General features: G+C 36.1%; 1 protein-coding gene across 4 annotated transcripts in view; it reads left to right on the top strand.

Annotated features, from left to right (window-relative positions):
* The window catches only part of MTA3 (metastasis associated 1 family member 3), a 137,826-nt gene that overhangs the window by 58,964 nt on the left and 62,432 nt on the right, over window positions 1–16,430 (top strand). For all 4 annotated transcript variants that reach the window (XM_048297265.1, XM_048297263.1, XM_048297266.1 and 1 more), the window contains exons 8-10: window positions 5,520–5,619; window positions 10,448–10,636; window positions 15,718–15,792. In XM_048297265.1, the coding sequence (XP_048153222.1) occupies window positions 5,520–5,619; window positions 10,448–10,636; window positions 15,718–15,792 (364 nt within the window). The remainder of the gene's footprint in view (window positions 1–5,519; window positions 5,620–10,447; window positions 10,637–15,717; window positions 15,793–16,430) is intronic.

Here is a 16,430-nt window from a genome sequence, read left to right as displayed (position 1 = left end):
TCCTGTGTTGTTCCCACTTTTCCATTTGCTCTAGGGCAGTGATTATATTAATTTTCTGTTGGTTACTATTGATTTAGTTATAAGTGGTCACAGTATGCTGGTGTATTTGGAGATGTTCTATGATTTTAAGTGTATTTGTTACATTAATTTATAGTAAGGAAGGGAACACAATGCAGCTTCAACTGACAAGGTATCTTTCATTATACTGAGGAAAATAATATACTCATTAACTTAGAATGATAAATAAAGACATTTACAGGTGTGATCAAACAATAATGCTCTGTTCTTGTGAAATAATTCATTGTAGTCAGTGGCAGTAGACAAGATTCCCAAAGCTCATAAATGAAAATAAATACACAAAAGACATCAGTTTGTATTACTATGCTTCTGGATTCTCTGGAGGTGGTGAGAAGTAAAAGGAATTGAAGTTCATTAAAGAGGTAATTAAATTTAATGGCAGAATTGCAACATAAAATTATGCAGCAAAAATGGTGAAAACTCTTGATGCCAGTGCTGCGCTCACAAAACTGGATGTTTGCTAGCAAGGTGAATTACAGCATCTAATGGTAGGCAGATGGTTTGGCAATAAAAAAGGAAAAATATGTTCACATCAAGTTTACTAGGCATATCAAAAGTTCTATGTTTCTGCCTGTCTGTCATGCCTGGCTAGTATATATTTATTCCCTTGTGCATTTTGTATTACTGTACTTCTTGACTCGAATTCATTTGAAAAGGACTAATTCAGACTTGGAGCTGAATTTCTTTTTGTGTCCTTTTTTTTAATGAATTTTGATCTATTGCAGTATAAAGAATAAATTTCTGTAGCAGAGTTTTCATGGACCTGCTTTTAGGGGGCTGTACATTTCCTCCTCTGTGACTGAAATTGCAGGATGGCATACAGATGATGCCTTAAATAACATCCTGTGAATTAAACTACTTTTATCTATCAGATTCTTTTTCTGTTGAAGAAGAAAGATTTCACATATGTTTCATTTCTATTCATCTAGTAATGAATGTGAAGGTTGGTCGTAGCACACACATTTATATATCATGCCACACTTACTCTGAGAGTCTTTCAGCAAAAGAATAGTTGCAGGTGACTTTTCACGTTTATCATGTAATCTCCCTTTGTGCTGTAAATACCTGAAGTGATAATAATGAAGCATAGCGCTGTACAGGCAGTTGCCCAGAAATGCCAAGAAAATGTCTTTTGTGACAGCATCATTTTACTTTGAATATGTTCTGCAGGTCAGATTTTGCAAAATTGGGTAGTGAAAATCTCGGGTGTATTTTCAGTTTTAAATTAATATTTTGTTGCTTACATGTGTCTTCACCGAAGATGTATTTTTTTTCTTCTTTCCAGTATTTTAAGTATCACGATATTTTCTTAAAGAACAAGCAGATATTAATTTGCTGTTTGTAAAGTTCAGAGCAGTCTCAAAGGTCACTCTTTAGGACTGTTTCCAATTTACAGTGAAGAGGAACACTGGAGTAAAAAGAAGGAAAACAAAAAGCTTCCCTAATATGTAGAAAACAACCAAAGATCACTTAATCGTTTTCCTCAAAAATATTAGCTCAGAGGTGAGGCAAAGGTCTCATTCATTAGTTTGCAAGTATCTGTGGAGAATTGTGGATTTGGAGATTCATGTATGCACAGATGTGGTTCACTTCCAACAGCTTTGTCCAGAGTATACCCACTACTTCTCTGCTATCACTGAAACAGACAAACAGTGTAGAAAAGTGAACAGTTTTGAAACAAGCATCCTCAGACTGAGAAGGATGTATGTCTCAGCTGCATTTTCAAGAATATGAGGTAGAAGAAAATTGGGAGTTGCTGGCCTGGATCCAGAACCTTCTGGATCTGTTTTGGTGCCAGACCACTGTTGCTACTGGGAGAAGCAGAGGCTGTTTGTATCCTGGTGTGTAATTGCAGTGGTTCCAGATTTTCTTTGGTAAATAACAGCGTTTTTCAGAACTAGTTACTGATGAGCCACTGAAACTTTGGAAGCTTGTTAGGACAGTCTCTTGTGTTTGTTGTTTCTTAATTTCATTGCCTATCACTAATATTAATCTTACGCAAAAATTTGAACAATTATTTCCTTTACTGTCTTAGACTTGAGCTATAAGAAATTTGGAGCAATGTATTTTCTATGTTCAAAATCTAATCTGAAATTTTGCTTAAAGGTAGGGCCCACAAGCATAGCAACTGCAGCGATCTCTCCAAAGCTTTTTGGACATAGACGTTGTTGAGTTTCGCTGAATTTGTGGATTTATTCCATAATCTTAGATCCTGGCACTGGACTGCATCAATTTCTTTTGTTTGTATGGTTGTCAGGTGCAATCTGTTAAAAATCCTTGAGAGAACGTTCTTGGTTCTGCTCTTTAAGATAATTAAACCGAGGAAAATCTAATTAAGATAACACTGGATCATTTGGTCTAACCCTTAAAGCTCTTATAGCTGCTTGCTGATGCAGGCTGTGCAGAGAGTGATCTCCCTGCTGATAATACCAATTGTTTGTCTTGTCCGTCTTTCTGCCACCTGTGTAATTCACTGTCTGTGTGACTTTTGGCTTTAGCTTATTTTGGAAAATGTGGGGAGTGTTGGTTTCTATTTGAAGTCTAAGTATTTTAATTACATGTTCAATAATTCATAAGTAGCTTGCTGAGCACCGTTTTTTGGGTTGTCAGTTTTTTATTGTTATTATTGAATTAAATATAATTTCAGTTAACTATTTGCAATTATTCTTTGAATTCTACAAGCTTAACAAGACATTAATATTGAAAGTTTGTTAAGAAAAATGAGTGGTTAGGGTGTGACTGTTTAGCTTGCGTTGGCTTAATACTGAGTTTTATTTTAGGTAGGTAAAGACAATAGTGTGTCTTCTGAAAATGGCATTGGTTAGTTATTGATTTTGTTCCTTTTCTAAAACAATTATTGAATGGTGGAATTAGAAAAAAATCATGCAAGGACAAATGACAAATACAGTTTTTGACCTTTGCATCAATATGTTCCTCGTGTATGTATTTTTAATTGAAAAACATAAAAATTAAGGTATTTTAGTGATTTCTAAAATTAGTATTGAATTTAGATCTGAATTGCATAGCTAGATTATACAGAACACTGTATATCTCTGTTTAATTTTGAACCTAGTTACTATTTAACAGCCAAATGCTCTAGAATTCCTACACTTATTTGGAAATTCACTGTTTTTCACAAGTTTTGAGGGGAAAGGAGAACTGGAAGTTACTTTGATTTCAAGAGAGCCACTGACATGCACACACCTCACACTTCCACACCCCCCATTTGTGTCCTGTACCATCCCCATCCCCTGTCCTGTCCCCAATGGCACACTGCTTGCATTTTCTTATTTATTATTTATTTGTGTTGCTCTTATTATCGTATTTGTTCTGTTACATTTTATGCTATTTTTTATTATTATCTTTTATTGTTTTATTTATTTTATTTTGTCTTTATGTGTTTTATTTATTATTAATTTGTTTTGCACTCATATACTCCAAACTCCCACACAGCATTCTGATGGTTGCAATCCTCTCCTACTCGGTACAGCACTGGAAGCAATGTCCACTGGTGCATCGGTTCTTACCTCTTTATCACTTATTCAGAATAAACCTAGCTTTATATTGTGTCTTAGTTATGACTTTACATTCTGGGCAGCAAAATACTCTTGGGCTCTGAAATCAGCCTCAAAAGTTTGATCTGCCAGAGAGTGACTGTGAGAATGTTCTTTGTAATGTTCATAGCATACTCAGACTTTATTTTAGAAATGTGGTCCAAAGAAAATCATTTCAGTTATGCCAAAGGAAGATAAGAAGCTGGTAGGTAGCAGCAGAAGGGGAATGCAGTCATGCCACATTCACTGGTTTGAACAGTAGGGACAGAAGGATCACAGGAAAGACTGCTTAGCTACAACCCTTACCAATGCCAACATGTTGAAAGGGGTTGACTGACTATCAGGAAATGTGTTCACAATAGAGCCTTATTCTTGGGAGTGATTTGTGGACAAATAGTGTTTTATGTACTGCCAAGCTTTAAAAAAAAAAAAAGTATAGAATGTGTGTGTGTGTTCTTGTCCCATAGTTGCCATCTCCGCAAAGAAGGAGCAAAGGTTGTGGAAAAACATTTGAATATCACTTACGTATTCCACAGCCTTTAGAAACCTAAGCAGTTAATACCAGGGGTCTGAATCACTGCTGTTGAATCTTAACTTGTAAGACTGTGGCAGCAAGTACTGAGACATGTATTCAGTATTAAATATTTTGAGATTCAAGATAAAATTGCAGTAACATACATTATTATCAGTTTCTCCATGATCATTTATAACTTCAGTGAGTTTAAGTCTCAGTGCACATTATTTTATGGTTGAATATCAGATTTATAGGATACAGCAATGTGTGTTGATCTGTCAGTGACATTCACCATTGGTGTAATTCTGCACTTGTAAGTTGTGTGGGGTGTAATTGCTGAGTGAGGCGTGAGTCCCTACACCAGAGCCTTGCAGTACATTACATCTGTTTTGTAACTGGGTCTTTGAATTTAGAAGGGCTTATGTCATAACTGCAACAAATGGGACTTCTCTGATATCCATGTGACACAATGCACTTCAAGTAATTATACAACTGCTGGTGCTGGACAAACTTCTCATCTGTTAAGTGATAATGTTCTGTGTCACTGCATCTTTGCTCGTTTCCTGGATGATATGCTGGGCCCAGTCAAATTTTCTATGCATTTTTCCCTTCCCTGTGCATGATACTTAGATGTACTTCCAAGAAATGTTTACTGCTCTCCAAGAAATGTTTACAGTTTAGTACAGTCTAAGTATAATAGATGCCATGTACAATTCATCAACTAAAGTGGAAAAAAAATAAAGTTTTGGAAAAAATATTTTCATTTCAATAATGGAATGCATTTATTGAGTCGATTGAGAGATCCATTGTTTTCTTTATTGCTTAAACCCTGTGACAAAAACAGGGTTTTGGCAGTACCTTAGACTATGCTAATAAGCTTTTTTTGGCTCACTAATGGAAGTAGTAGACGTGGACTACTGAAGTGAATAAAGTGTTTTTCATTTCCTCGTGGGGACATGGTGAACCCCCTTTTTCATTTGAATTATAATTTTTAAGCACTCTTATAGCATTTTAATTTTAGAAATAATAGTCTCGATTGTAAACTCCAGACTGTGGAGAACATTTGACTTTGCAATTAATGGAAAAATTGATACATTAAGAGGTTGGTACATGAGAATTCTGTGAGTACCTTCTGTTTCTGAGCTGCTGTTCTTACATGTCCGTCATTACTTTTGGGGGCAGAAGGTCAGCATATTTGCTGCTGTGTTTAGTGGTTTGTCTTTATCAAGTTGTTCTTTGTTAGCAGAGACCTGAAATCTTAACAGTATGTGACTTCCATGTTTAAAAGGACACTTTTATAGAGATGATGTAATCTGATATAAGGGATTGCACCTTTCTGTGTATTTACTGTCACTCCTGTTCCTCTGTTGCAGTGCGGTTGGCACGTTTGCTCGAGCCTTGGACTGCAGTAGTTCTGTCAGGCAACCCAGTTTACACATGAGTGCAGCTGCTGCTTCCCGAGACATCACACTGGTAGGTGGCTTCTTAAACTTCCTACAACATCTATATCTGTGAATTCAACACTTTCTGTTACTCCAAAGTCCCCCTTCTCTGCCTGTTGTCCTTTAGATACCTGCATGCAAGGGGGTGTGTGTGGGTGTGGGTGTGTGTTAGAAAATCCTGTGTGTTTTCTCTAAGCTTCTCAGTGCTGCCCTTGTAATCACACTGTACAACACTTGGCTTTAGTTGTGGATCATCCACAGCTGTGGATACCCACAGCAGAATGGATAATACACATATTAGAGGGATTCATTCGGTACAGTTCAACAGTGTCATTTAAAGTATGTTGGTAATAAAGCTGATTGAAAATTGTGTGGATAATACTTTGCACTTACTGGATATATATGTCATCACATTTTCTAAAGGATAAGCAATCTGACTTTGTAAGCATATTTTTTAAGAACATTTTAATTAGCATGTTCTTACTATGTTTCCTTAGTATGCTGTTCACTGTTAATGTAAGCACCTGCATCTTTTAGAGAAAATGAAAAATATATTGATTAGAGGTTTGTTTCTGTATAATCATACTAGCTGAGATAAGAAGGTGTTCTACAGTAAATAAAGTATGCCAGGAACACTATGTGAGAACAAAAAATATTACTGTTTCATAGAATCAAGTTTGACTTATCTATCCAAAGGCATCAACTGTTGTTTTATTATTTTAGGTGTTTTTGTACCTAAACATTGTCACATAGTTTAGGCTAAAGAAGACCTGCTATTTACCAGATGCTGGAGTATTGGAATTAGAGGAAACTCAATAAAACTAACAGATCAGTTAAAATAGTTAAGGGGCTGCCTTATAGAATGAATAGAGAGTCCCTGGAATTCAGTTGCACAAAATTTTGTGGGAATGGGCAATACCAGCAGGCTAAAAAATAGTTAGAAAAATTATGTACCATAGGACATAAATTAATACTGAGGAGAATAGGGAAAGGCGTACATTCTAAACATCCTAATTCTCAAGCTTTGTAGATGCTGGTCAATGAAATGGTCTAACCTCAGACTGTGGTTAGACTTACCTGAATATTTTGTCTAACATTCTTTGGTGCTACTGTGAGAGACACAATGCTTAGTTAGATGGGTGATTGGTCTGATTCACTGGGACAATTCTTGTATTCCAGATAAATTCATTATTACGGTGAGAAAAATTTTTAATTTATTACCTTTTGCAGTGTACTCAAAGGCTATTGAACAGGAAACTGATTTAGTCTGGATTATGATAGTATCATAAAGGTAGGGGTAAAATGTAATGTTTTCAGTAATACTCAAAATTAATTTTCTGTTTCACAATTGCTAATATGAATTTTACAAACACAATTCTGTTCATATTAAATACTTTATTTAGTTCATCAGAATAGTTCTTTAATATTTTTCATTTTATTATTTCATTTAATTAAGAATTTTGAATAAATTCCACATATTGCATATACCTTCTTTATTTGCATACTGTATTCAGTGTAGAATGGATTTATCCTTATGGCAATTTCTCATTTGAAAGTGTATGTGCAATGCTGCTAATAAAGGGATACTTTGTTTGCCATGTTAATGTTTCTTCATTGCAAATGGTCCATTAACTTCCATTACACTTAATGAAAGGCATATCTTGTAATGAGGCATCAGAGGAGCCACCCTAGACTTAATTATTGTGTCTGTCTCTTCTCATTTTTCTACCCCCTCAGCTTTTTAAAAACCTACTTTTTGCTTTTTGGCAACATACTTCCTTCTAAGTTAAGAAAAGACATATTTGTCATTATAATAGTTACTTTTTCAGACATTTCCATGTTAATTGGAGCATATTTTCAGCAGCAGTTAAAGTTAGTAGAGACATTTGCAGAACTTGTGGTGTGTCTCATTTATACTTTGGATATAGGTGCATAACACTAAGAAAATTATACCATCTATCTTCTTAATGCAAGGCAGATAACCCTTGCACCTGAGGTACTATTAATGGGATTTCTGTATGCCACACCTGTGGCTTTCCATTATTCCTAATTAGTTGTTTTAATCAGGCATAACTGTAAACAGGCTGATATTAAAAAAAGAAAAAAAAGGCTAGATTATAAACATGGATAAATTCAGGGTTTATGTACACATTTCTTGCAGGAGAATAACAACTGAGAGGCTGCTTTCAAGCTCCTTTATTTTGAAAACATCGGGAAAGTAATGAGACGAGATAGGAAACCCCCTGCTTTTAGCAAACCCTACTGAAGACATGAAACAATGTGTTTACCTTCTTAGATGATAAAAAATGTGCTTCTCTTACAGTGGTAAAGACTTGAGACAACCAACTAAAACTTGCATTTCTGGCCTTCCCAAAGGCAGTGTTTTATTTTATAATGAAAATTGATCTCTAAGAAGAGAAAGAGACTGGGAAGACCCTCTGTTTCAGATTCCTAAATATTTCATAGTACATATACTGATCATGAGAGCCATTTAAAGCAAAGCAGGTTGATGGAATCACTTGCTCCTTGTAGTGGGTTTGTTCAGAAGAGCTTATGTGACTTTATTGTAGGGACCTCAATCTGATATTGGATGTCTCTTCAAAATTAAAAGGATGAACAGTCTTTTCCTTTGCATTTTGGATGGTGTCTTTTTAATGATTTTTATTAGACTTCCATATATGTGGCTCCTAAGATAAACACACTTAAAATATTGAATTGGAGAATCCACACTCAGTTTCCAGTTTGAGTGCTTTGTTGGAGGCAGTTCAGTCTGAAATTGCAGCTGGTTTTGGAGCTGTGTTGTGTGGCTGGTTTGCAGGATGCCCTCTCAGGCCCTTTCTTTCAGTTCCATGCAACCCTTCCTTAGCTTTTGGTGGAAAGTCTCTTCCTTTGCTTGCTTATATTTGGATTTGAAGTTGCCTCTTGCGTGTGTGGCTAACACTTTTCCTCTGCTGGGCCCCCTTGTTGGTGCTGGACAGCATGCTCTGGGCAAATGTTCTTAGGGAAGGTTCTTACTCTGTCCTTCAGGCTTCTGTTTGGGAGAGGCAATGCCCGGTCTCCAAGCCTCCTGCTTCTTAGGGTAAAGCAGATAAAAAGAAGATACTCCAGGACTTTTTCTCTCAGCCTCTACGAATGCCTTCAGGCTTCTTGTGCTTTTGCTACCACAATTTGCACTGCAGTGGGGAAATTGGATGCAGGTGAGGGCTGACAAACCTGTAGAAGGCAGAGTTTTTATCAGAGGACTTGTCAGTGGTCTTCTGTCACAGGACAGCTCAGCAAAGACAGCACTTATCCACAGACTTCAGTATGAATCTTTACTATTATCAAAAAAAGTGTTATGGAGTCAGATGTTTATTATAGATGAAAAACAAACATAAAGCAAGAGCAAGATTCTGATTTATTCACTTCTGTTGTCATTTTTGAGAAAGTTGGGATCAGTGAATAGATCTGGATTCAGCAGCTGCTTGGAAGATGGCCTGTGTGTACTGCTTTTCCATGAGGGCCGCAATTTAAAAAATGATTTAAACCTCAGTGACACATCTACTGTAAGAGTTCAATTTTTAGTCCTGGTTTACTCATTGCCTGAATGGTAAGCAATAAACCAGTGATTTCAATGTACATTCTTTAATATGAAGCTGATGGATTTTAGACATTATGTTGCATATTTCCATATTAGAATACCTGATTTTAACAATGGCTTTTCTCCAGGCTGGTGAATTTGATTGAACCATAAGTAAAATGATATATTGCAGGATAATAGTGACATTGCTTCTTGGAGACAAAACAGTTCCAGAATCTTGCGCTTGATAGCACTCAAAGACTTTATGGTGAACACTGGAGAGAGACAATAGTCATTCATAGAAGATGGCAAAAGAGAAGCAAAATCCATTATTTACAGTAGATTTGTATGCAGAAGCTCAGCTGGAATTGCTATACTGGCACATAACACAGGAATGTTCCTTCCCTGAAAGGTTTTCTCTTAGCTGGGTTTGTGGCCGTGTGAGAGTTTGCACGCTACACTTGGAGCTCAGCACTGTGGTGGGACACACTGGAAGGAGACTGATACAGTCACAAACATTATTACACTTCTAACTCTGATACCTCCTTCAGCACAGCCAGTTGTATTGTGGTGATGGGCTCTTTTGGGACACTGGGTCAGAAATGCTTCTTGTGTGTTGCTCATTTTCCCGACGGGTGGATTTGTTTACTCTTCATATTCCCCATCATTGGTTAGCAGTGGGAGCGTTCAGTGTTACCTACAGTGGGAAGATTGTTTTCACTTGTTTGTTTTCTGTTTTTCTCTATAACAGAAAGGGAATCAACCAAAGAAACCTTATTTACCAATCTGTGACAACAGGGTTTAGCAAGGGACAAAAATCTTGCTGTTCTTTCAGTATGATGATAATGAAAACAATAAGTGTCTTCCTTCACCAGCAATGAGAAAATATTGAGCTCATAGATGTCTGAGCAGCTGTTTAGTTACTATTTAAAGCTTCTGTTAATTGAAAATGGCCCCTGCAGTCAATATATGCCACTGTCTTTATTGGGTTTCTTGGAACCAATTTCTACCAACTAAAGATTCTTTATAAGTGTTTGCTAGTAATTTGCGGGAACTAATAAACTAATGTCATTTTTGGTAAACGTTTTATCAAGGTATTTCTTTTCCCAGATTAAGTAATAAACCATTTATTTTCCTCATATTCCGCAGCAGAAAATGATGATATCGAGACAGATTCTAAATTTAGTATCAATTGAGGCTCCTGGCTTGGCTTATAGAGAATAATATATTGAATTTGCATTAACTGAAATGGACTACTGTCTATTTAAACACATCTTTATTCTCTCCTTGTCCCTGCCAGTTTCACGCAATGGACACACTGCATAAACACAACTATGATTTGAGCAGTGCCATCAGTGTTCTAGTGCCACTGGGAGGGCCTGTCCTATGCAGAGATGAAATGGAAGAGTGGTCAGCATCAGAAGCTAGTTTATTTGAAGAGGCTTTGGAAAAGTATGGCAAGGACTTCAATGACATTCGACAAGACTTTGTAAGTATGAAAGTGGTGCCCTTTCCTGTAGCTGTGTGTTGCCATGGTTGAGCATAACTGCTTTCTGTAGGTTTGGAAGGTTTAGCTAGGAGAGAAATCTGTGTACCAAGTACGTATGATTAACATATGTATGCATTTTATCTGGCTGAAAGTCAATGTGCTTTCTTTGTTTGGAATGATGGTGACACAAGATAATCTGTTTAGTGGTTTAATACCACATAGGATGTTTCATGCTGAGACATTCTGAGAAGGATTTTTACAAGGATTTTACAAGCATCTGAAAAAGGTCTGGGAACTCTGCAGAGTGTTTCCACAATTTCCAGTGAAATTCATTAGCAGCTACATGGCTGACTCCCCTGGGTGTTTTTGGAAAGCTGGGGTTTCCTACTATGGTTAGCAGAGAGAAATTTATATTCAGATAGGTTTTAAAATGTACTACAGGGAGTTATTTTGATATATTAGATGTTTTGGCAGTTCTGAAAAGGGAAAGAAATGTTTTCCAATATGTTCTAACTACACTGGTTTTGGTACTGAAGTATCAGACTATAGAGCAGTAAACCTTTAATTTGCTAATTGTAATGCAGAGTAATGAAATTAAATAGATTCTAACACTGATTGCTGGAATTGCTAGTAATTTGCTGCGAATTTTTTTACACATTTTATGGAGAGCCTTTTTCTTTCAAGGAAAAACATTTCCTCTGTTGTACCAAGTTCAGGTTGGGCTTTATGGAGAGGTTAAGATTTGAACCAAAGGAATTCCATTAAGACTGAAGTTGATTGAAACATTTTCACATTAATCCCATCCTGCTTGACTCCGAGAGCTCAGATTTTTTTTATTTTCTTTCAGAAGTTTATTAATGATCTTTGTGAGGGGAAAAAAAAGGTACTGTATGGCAAATGTAGAAGTCCTTCCAAGGTAGAGTGTGGGACAGTGGGAGGAGGCTTGGCAATGAGCTAAGCTGTCTTTCCTTCATTTTCACAGATTTGAAATGGAACAGGTAATTGAATGAAGGTGGGAAGGGAAGGCTATTGTTTTTCTAGTGAACTGACATTTTAATAGGTGTATTATATCTGCATGCTTAATTTTGAGATTCCCAAGGGAGAAAATGTTCACTGCATTCATGACATAAGGTTGAAAGTTGCATCATGGATGAAACAGCTCTTGTAAGTTCAAGAAAATATTATTGAAAAATAATATTTTATAGATTTTTAGAACTGAAATCTTAATGTAAACTACATTCCATATTATTTCTCATACCGACAAATAGTTCTCAGCTGTAATTGTACAATAATTCAGGAGCTATGTCTTCTAATTAAATGGTTCCTAATATATAATATTTGGCTTTTAAAAATGCCTTAAGCATATAACACATTTTATTGGCTGTTTATGAGTTGTGTCCTAACACAATTTGTGAATAACTATGCAGAAGGCTTGTCTCTGGTATTTATGTAGTATTTTTATTTTCTGTAAAATTTCTGTGTTACCTACTACTACATTAAAGTGATACAGAATAGCAATGCATTGCAAGAATTGCCTCTGCATTTGTAACATTCAAATGATAGGTATTTGAATGATTCTATTAGAAGCTGTTTGCAATATTCAAATTTTGTCTCAGATAGATTCCTGATACCCTCCTTCTTTCACTGAATCTTCCTTCCCAAAATGCAGATACTTTCCCATGGTCTCGTCTTGAAGTAGGAGACACACACAGGTGATAGCGTTGCGTAGCCTACTGAGGGCACCTTAACCTTGAGTCAGAGCGCAGCACGAATGGATGTGGAGCACTAATTAATTATAGCTTCATTTAGTTAGAACAGGGATATTATATACTCCTAGTCACTTTTTTTAATCTTTGGAAAAGTCTCATTTTAAAAAATCCTTAGAAGAACATCTATTTTATATCTCAATTTATATGGTACTAATAACAGTGCACAGTCTTTATTTAATTCTAATTTGAAATCTTTCAATTATGCTAATCATTGTGTAGTCTTGGGATATCTTAATTTCTCTAGTGTAAAATATATGTGTTCTCACTTCCTATGTAGCATTCTAAAAGTACAGGGATTTGAAAACACACATTTGCTTTTTAAGTAATCATCGAAAATAGTGCTTCGAGATTTAGATCATGGATATGTGAAAAGTTTCTGCAAGGTGAGGTAGGTATAAATATGTAGCACTTAAGCAGCGATTTTCCATGATAATACTTTTATCTATTGTCATCTCTCTCTCCAGTGGAGAGCCATTGATAAGTTTAAGGACTTGTAGATGTGCTTTTAGAGCAAGGGCAAATGAACTGATAGTGTGTGTGTGAACTTGTTAGACACCCACGTAGGATCTAGTGATAAAATTAAATCTGCAGTTCCTGAGATTAAATTCAAACCTGAGCAGTCAAGCAGTGGTGCCACAGGACAGGCAAGAAAGTCACGTTGCATGGCAGGAGGTGGTTGGTAGCAGTCTCCTGAAGCAGAAGGATGATGTAGTACCTGCCTGAATCATTACATCCCAGAGGAGTTGCCTCTTCTGAGTCGGCCCAGCTTTGCAAGGCACAGCAGCTGCAATTGCAGCCCTTACATGATAGTTCTGTAAAGGGCAGATTCATTTACTTTTCCAGCAATTGCTATGAACTGCCACTGTCTGATGTTAGATGTGCAGCTCAAGTATTAAGCCACAAACACTAAATATTAGTAAGCAAGATTATTATAAATTAAATGATGTAAAGGACTTTACCTTTTTTTCATACATAAGAGATGCTCATTTGTAATCAAGTTACCAGTCTGGCCTTTGAATAATAATTTTCATCAATTGTTGACTGACTTTTATAGGAGAGGTTCTTCTATCTTTAAGACTCTGTGTGAATCCTAATCAACCTAAACCTTGCAAGCTAATTCAATTTACTTGATGTGCTTGAATTATTTCACATCCCAGGGTGGTAGAATGGAAAAAGAATGAATATTTTAAGTTCTCCAACTGTAACTTTTCCTAACAGTAAGACAAAGCTGTTATACTTCTTAAGTTTTTCATTATCAACAGTTTTCACTAATTCATAAGTATTACGTCTCAGATATGGCAGGAAAGGCCTTGGTAATCAAGACTTGGAACTGTTTGTAGAAAGCAGGAGCAACAGTTTTCCAGCTTTAGAAAATTGTGAAAACATGCCTTAAAATTACCATGTTCATTTTAGGATGATTTATAATCCTAAACTTTTCTTGCTGATCTGATTAGATTGGTTTATTTTTACCCTGGAGAAACTAAAGAAACTTAAAATTCCCCTCTCTCTGTTTTTGTAGAGCTGATAGCTTTTGCTAATTTCCTCCTGCAAAAATGTTATGCAGATGAGCATATTTACTTCTTTCAAGAACAGAATTTGCTAATGACAATATGTTATTCTATGGCTGTTGACAGCTTCACTGGCAGTTCAGTGCATTAAGTGCATAGGTAAATGGAATACAGGTTATCCATACTCAATCTGTCAAACAGGTTTTCCAAGTTTTGAATCAAAGTGCAAAAGGATTGCAGTTATTTGGTCCATGCATTTTAATTATCTTTAATTGTAGATGCCTACTGAGTGAATGAACATACTGGTGTCACAGTCATAGTTAAAAAAGATTAAAGTATTTTCTAGAGAAATGGCAAACATTTGGACCATGAACATGTCAATAAGTATTCAGGAAGGAAAATAAATGTGAATATGCTAAAATAAACTAATTGACAATGGCAGGTGGTTGGGGTGACAGCATTTCACCTGGATGCCAGGAGGAAGGTGGACCTGGAGACTGACAATCGTTTCATCTGTCACCTCACACCAAACATATCTTCATGTCACTGGACTTTCTGGGGGAAGATTTCTTTCAAGACACAAATGGCCTGAGATAGCAAAAGGTTTTTAAGAACCTGAAGTGTGTTACTGCTTATTGGGACATCAGCATATGCATTTCATACACTGCTACATTTGAATCAAATGCAAATGTTTGGGGATTTATACACTTTGGTACACTTCTAACTCTGACCCTGAATCAAGCAGCTCAAAAAACTAGTGAGCTTCTGCATGCAGGGAGAGGCACTTTGAGAAGGTGTTCCGCTGGTGTTTTAGGAATTTAAAGGGGCAGAAAACTATTCTTTTTGACTTAAGGCATGCAGAAAGCTGCCTAATGGGGTCAGTAAGGTTGGAAAGATCAGTTTCCACACCTGTATTTTCTGGAATCTCCTAAACATCATCCTCATTTCTAGAAAGCAGATAATACTTGCATTAATGCATGCCTCTAGAAAATATAACAGACAAATTAGTAACGTTCCAAGTTATGAAGAAAAATTGCATGAATTTTGGATGAGACATCGTAATTTAAATTACAGGAAGACCTTGTGGAGTTTAATAGGTTATTTGGTGATAATTAAAACTTGTTGCTTAATTTTCTTCCCTAGACTTAGGTTAATACATTTTTATTTTACCGATGAATGTGGGCACCCAAAATAATTGTCATTATCAAATGTACCTTGTTTGTACAGAGAATTTTGTGAAAAATTTATTGTCAGTATCACTCTTGTTGCTCAGGGTAACATTTGTCCCTCACATCCTTTTGTTTCTTGATAATGGTTGAGAGCATGTGGGAGTTTATGCAAAACTAGTGGTAATGTATGAGCAGCTGAGTTGTTATGGGACATGAAAAATCTGCATCCTTTGTGTTTTTTAAGAGCAAAATTATCATGAGACTCGAGCACAGTCTTGTCAAGATGATTTCTTTTAGTCCTAATGTTATTCTCCATCTGACACAATTTATAATAGAGATATTACCTTCTGTGTTTCCTGATGGAAATCTGCATTCTGTTTTGATCATTTTGTTTAACCATATGGCTTAAATAGAATAAATTACATTTAGATTTGGATGTGTGATAATGTAATTCTGCATACTGTAAGGAAAGGTTGTGTATTATTACTTGCAATGTGTTTGTTTACATATGGATTCTAATGTAATTTAATACGTTAATACAGGTTTTAGTATTTGTCTCAACTATACTTGATTTCACAAGAAGTGGATGTTGCAATTTCTTGGGACCACTTTAACTTGTAACAAATGTTTTTCAGCTCCCTTGGAAGTCACTGACTAGCATCATTGAGTATTACTACATGTGGAAAACCACTGACAGATATGTGCAGCAGGTAATTTAATGACTATTTCAGAATGAACCAGTCTGAGACATTCTTAAAAAAATGTGATCTTGTTAAAGCATAAAAATCTGTTTGTCTTCTTGAAAAGATACACGATGGGAGGCCTAAGGTAATATTTTGGGGTATAAACCAATGGTTCTGTGCTGTTTCAGGCTGCATTGTCAAATCCTCTGATGTCTGCTGTACATCCCATAGCTGTGAGGAGCTTTTTAAGCCATTTGTATTGTATGCTGGTTTGAAGCAATGGGATTCCTGGTTCCTACTTCAGTAGCGGATCAGAAGGAAATGGACTGTAGAGCAAATGCTTTAGGCTGGGAAGCTGCTGTGGGACTGAAGGAAATTCATTGTGTTAAAGTGGTTGCTGGTGTTATGAACCTTATATTGGTACTCCTGAACAAAACATTACTTTGGCATTACCAGCATTTCAAAATTGAGACCTTGTGTTCATTCTTCTGATTGAATGTTCAACTGTTTGGGTTGCTCTGGAGCAAAAACATGTTAAGATTATATTGGGTACCAATACTGGGATATTTTTAGCAGGTTTAGGCAAAATTTCAGTGTTGGTGCTTTTTTATATCTTGTACTCTTTATCTATTTACTCCTTGGTTTAGACATAAAATACTTTGAAA

This window comes from Corvus hawaiiensis, chromosome 3 (assembly GCF_020740725.1).
Source record: "Corvus hawaiiensis isolate bCorHaw1 chromosome 3, bCorHaw1.pri.cur, whole genome shotgun sequence".
Taxonomy (NCBI): Eukaryota; Metazoa; Chordata; class Aves; order Passeriformes; family Corvidae; genus Corvus; species Corvus hawaiiensis.
Note: the sequence above shows the minus strand (reverse complement) of the source record. Positions and strands in the feature narration are given on the sequence as shown.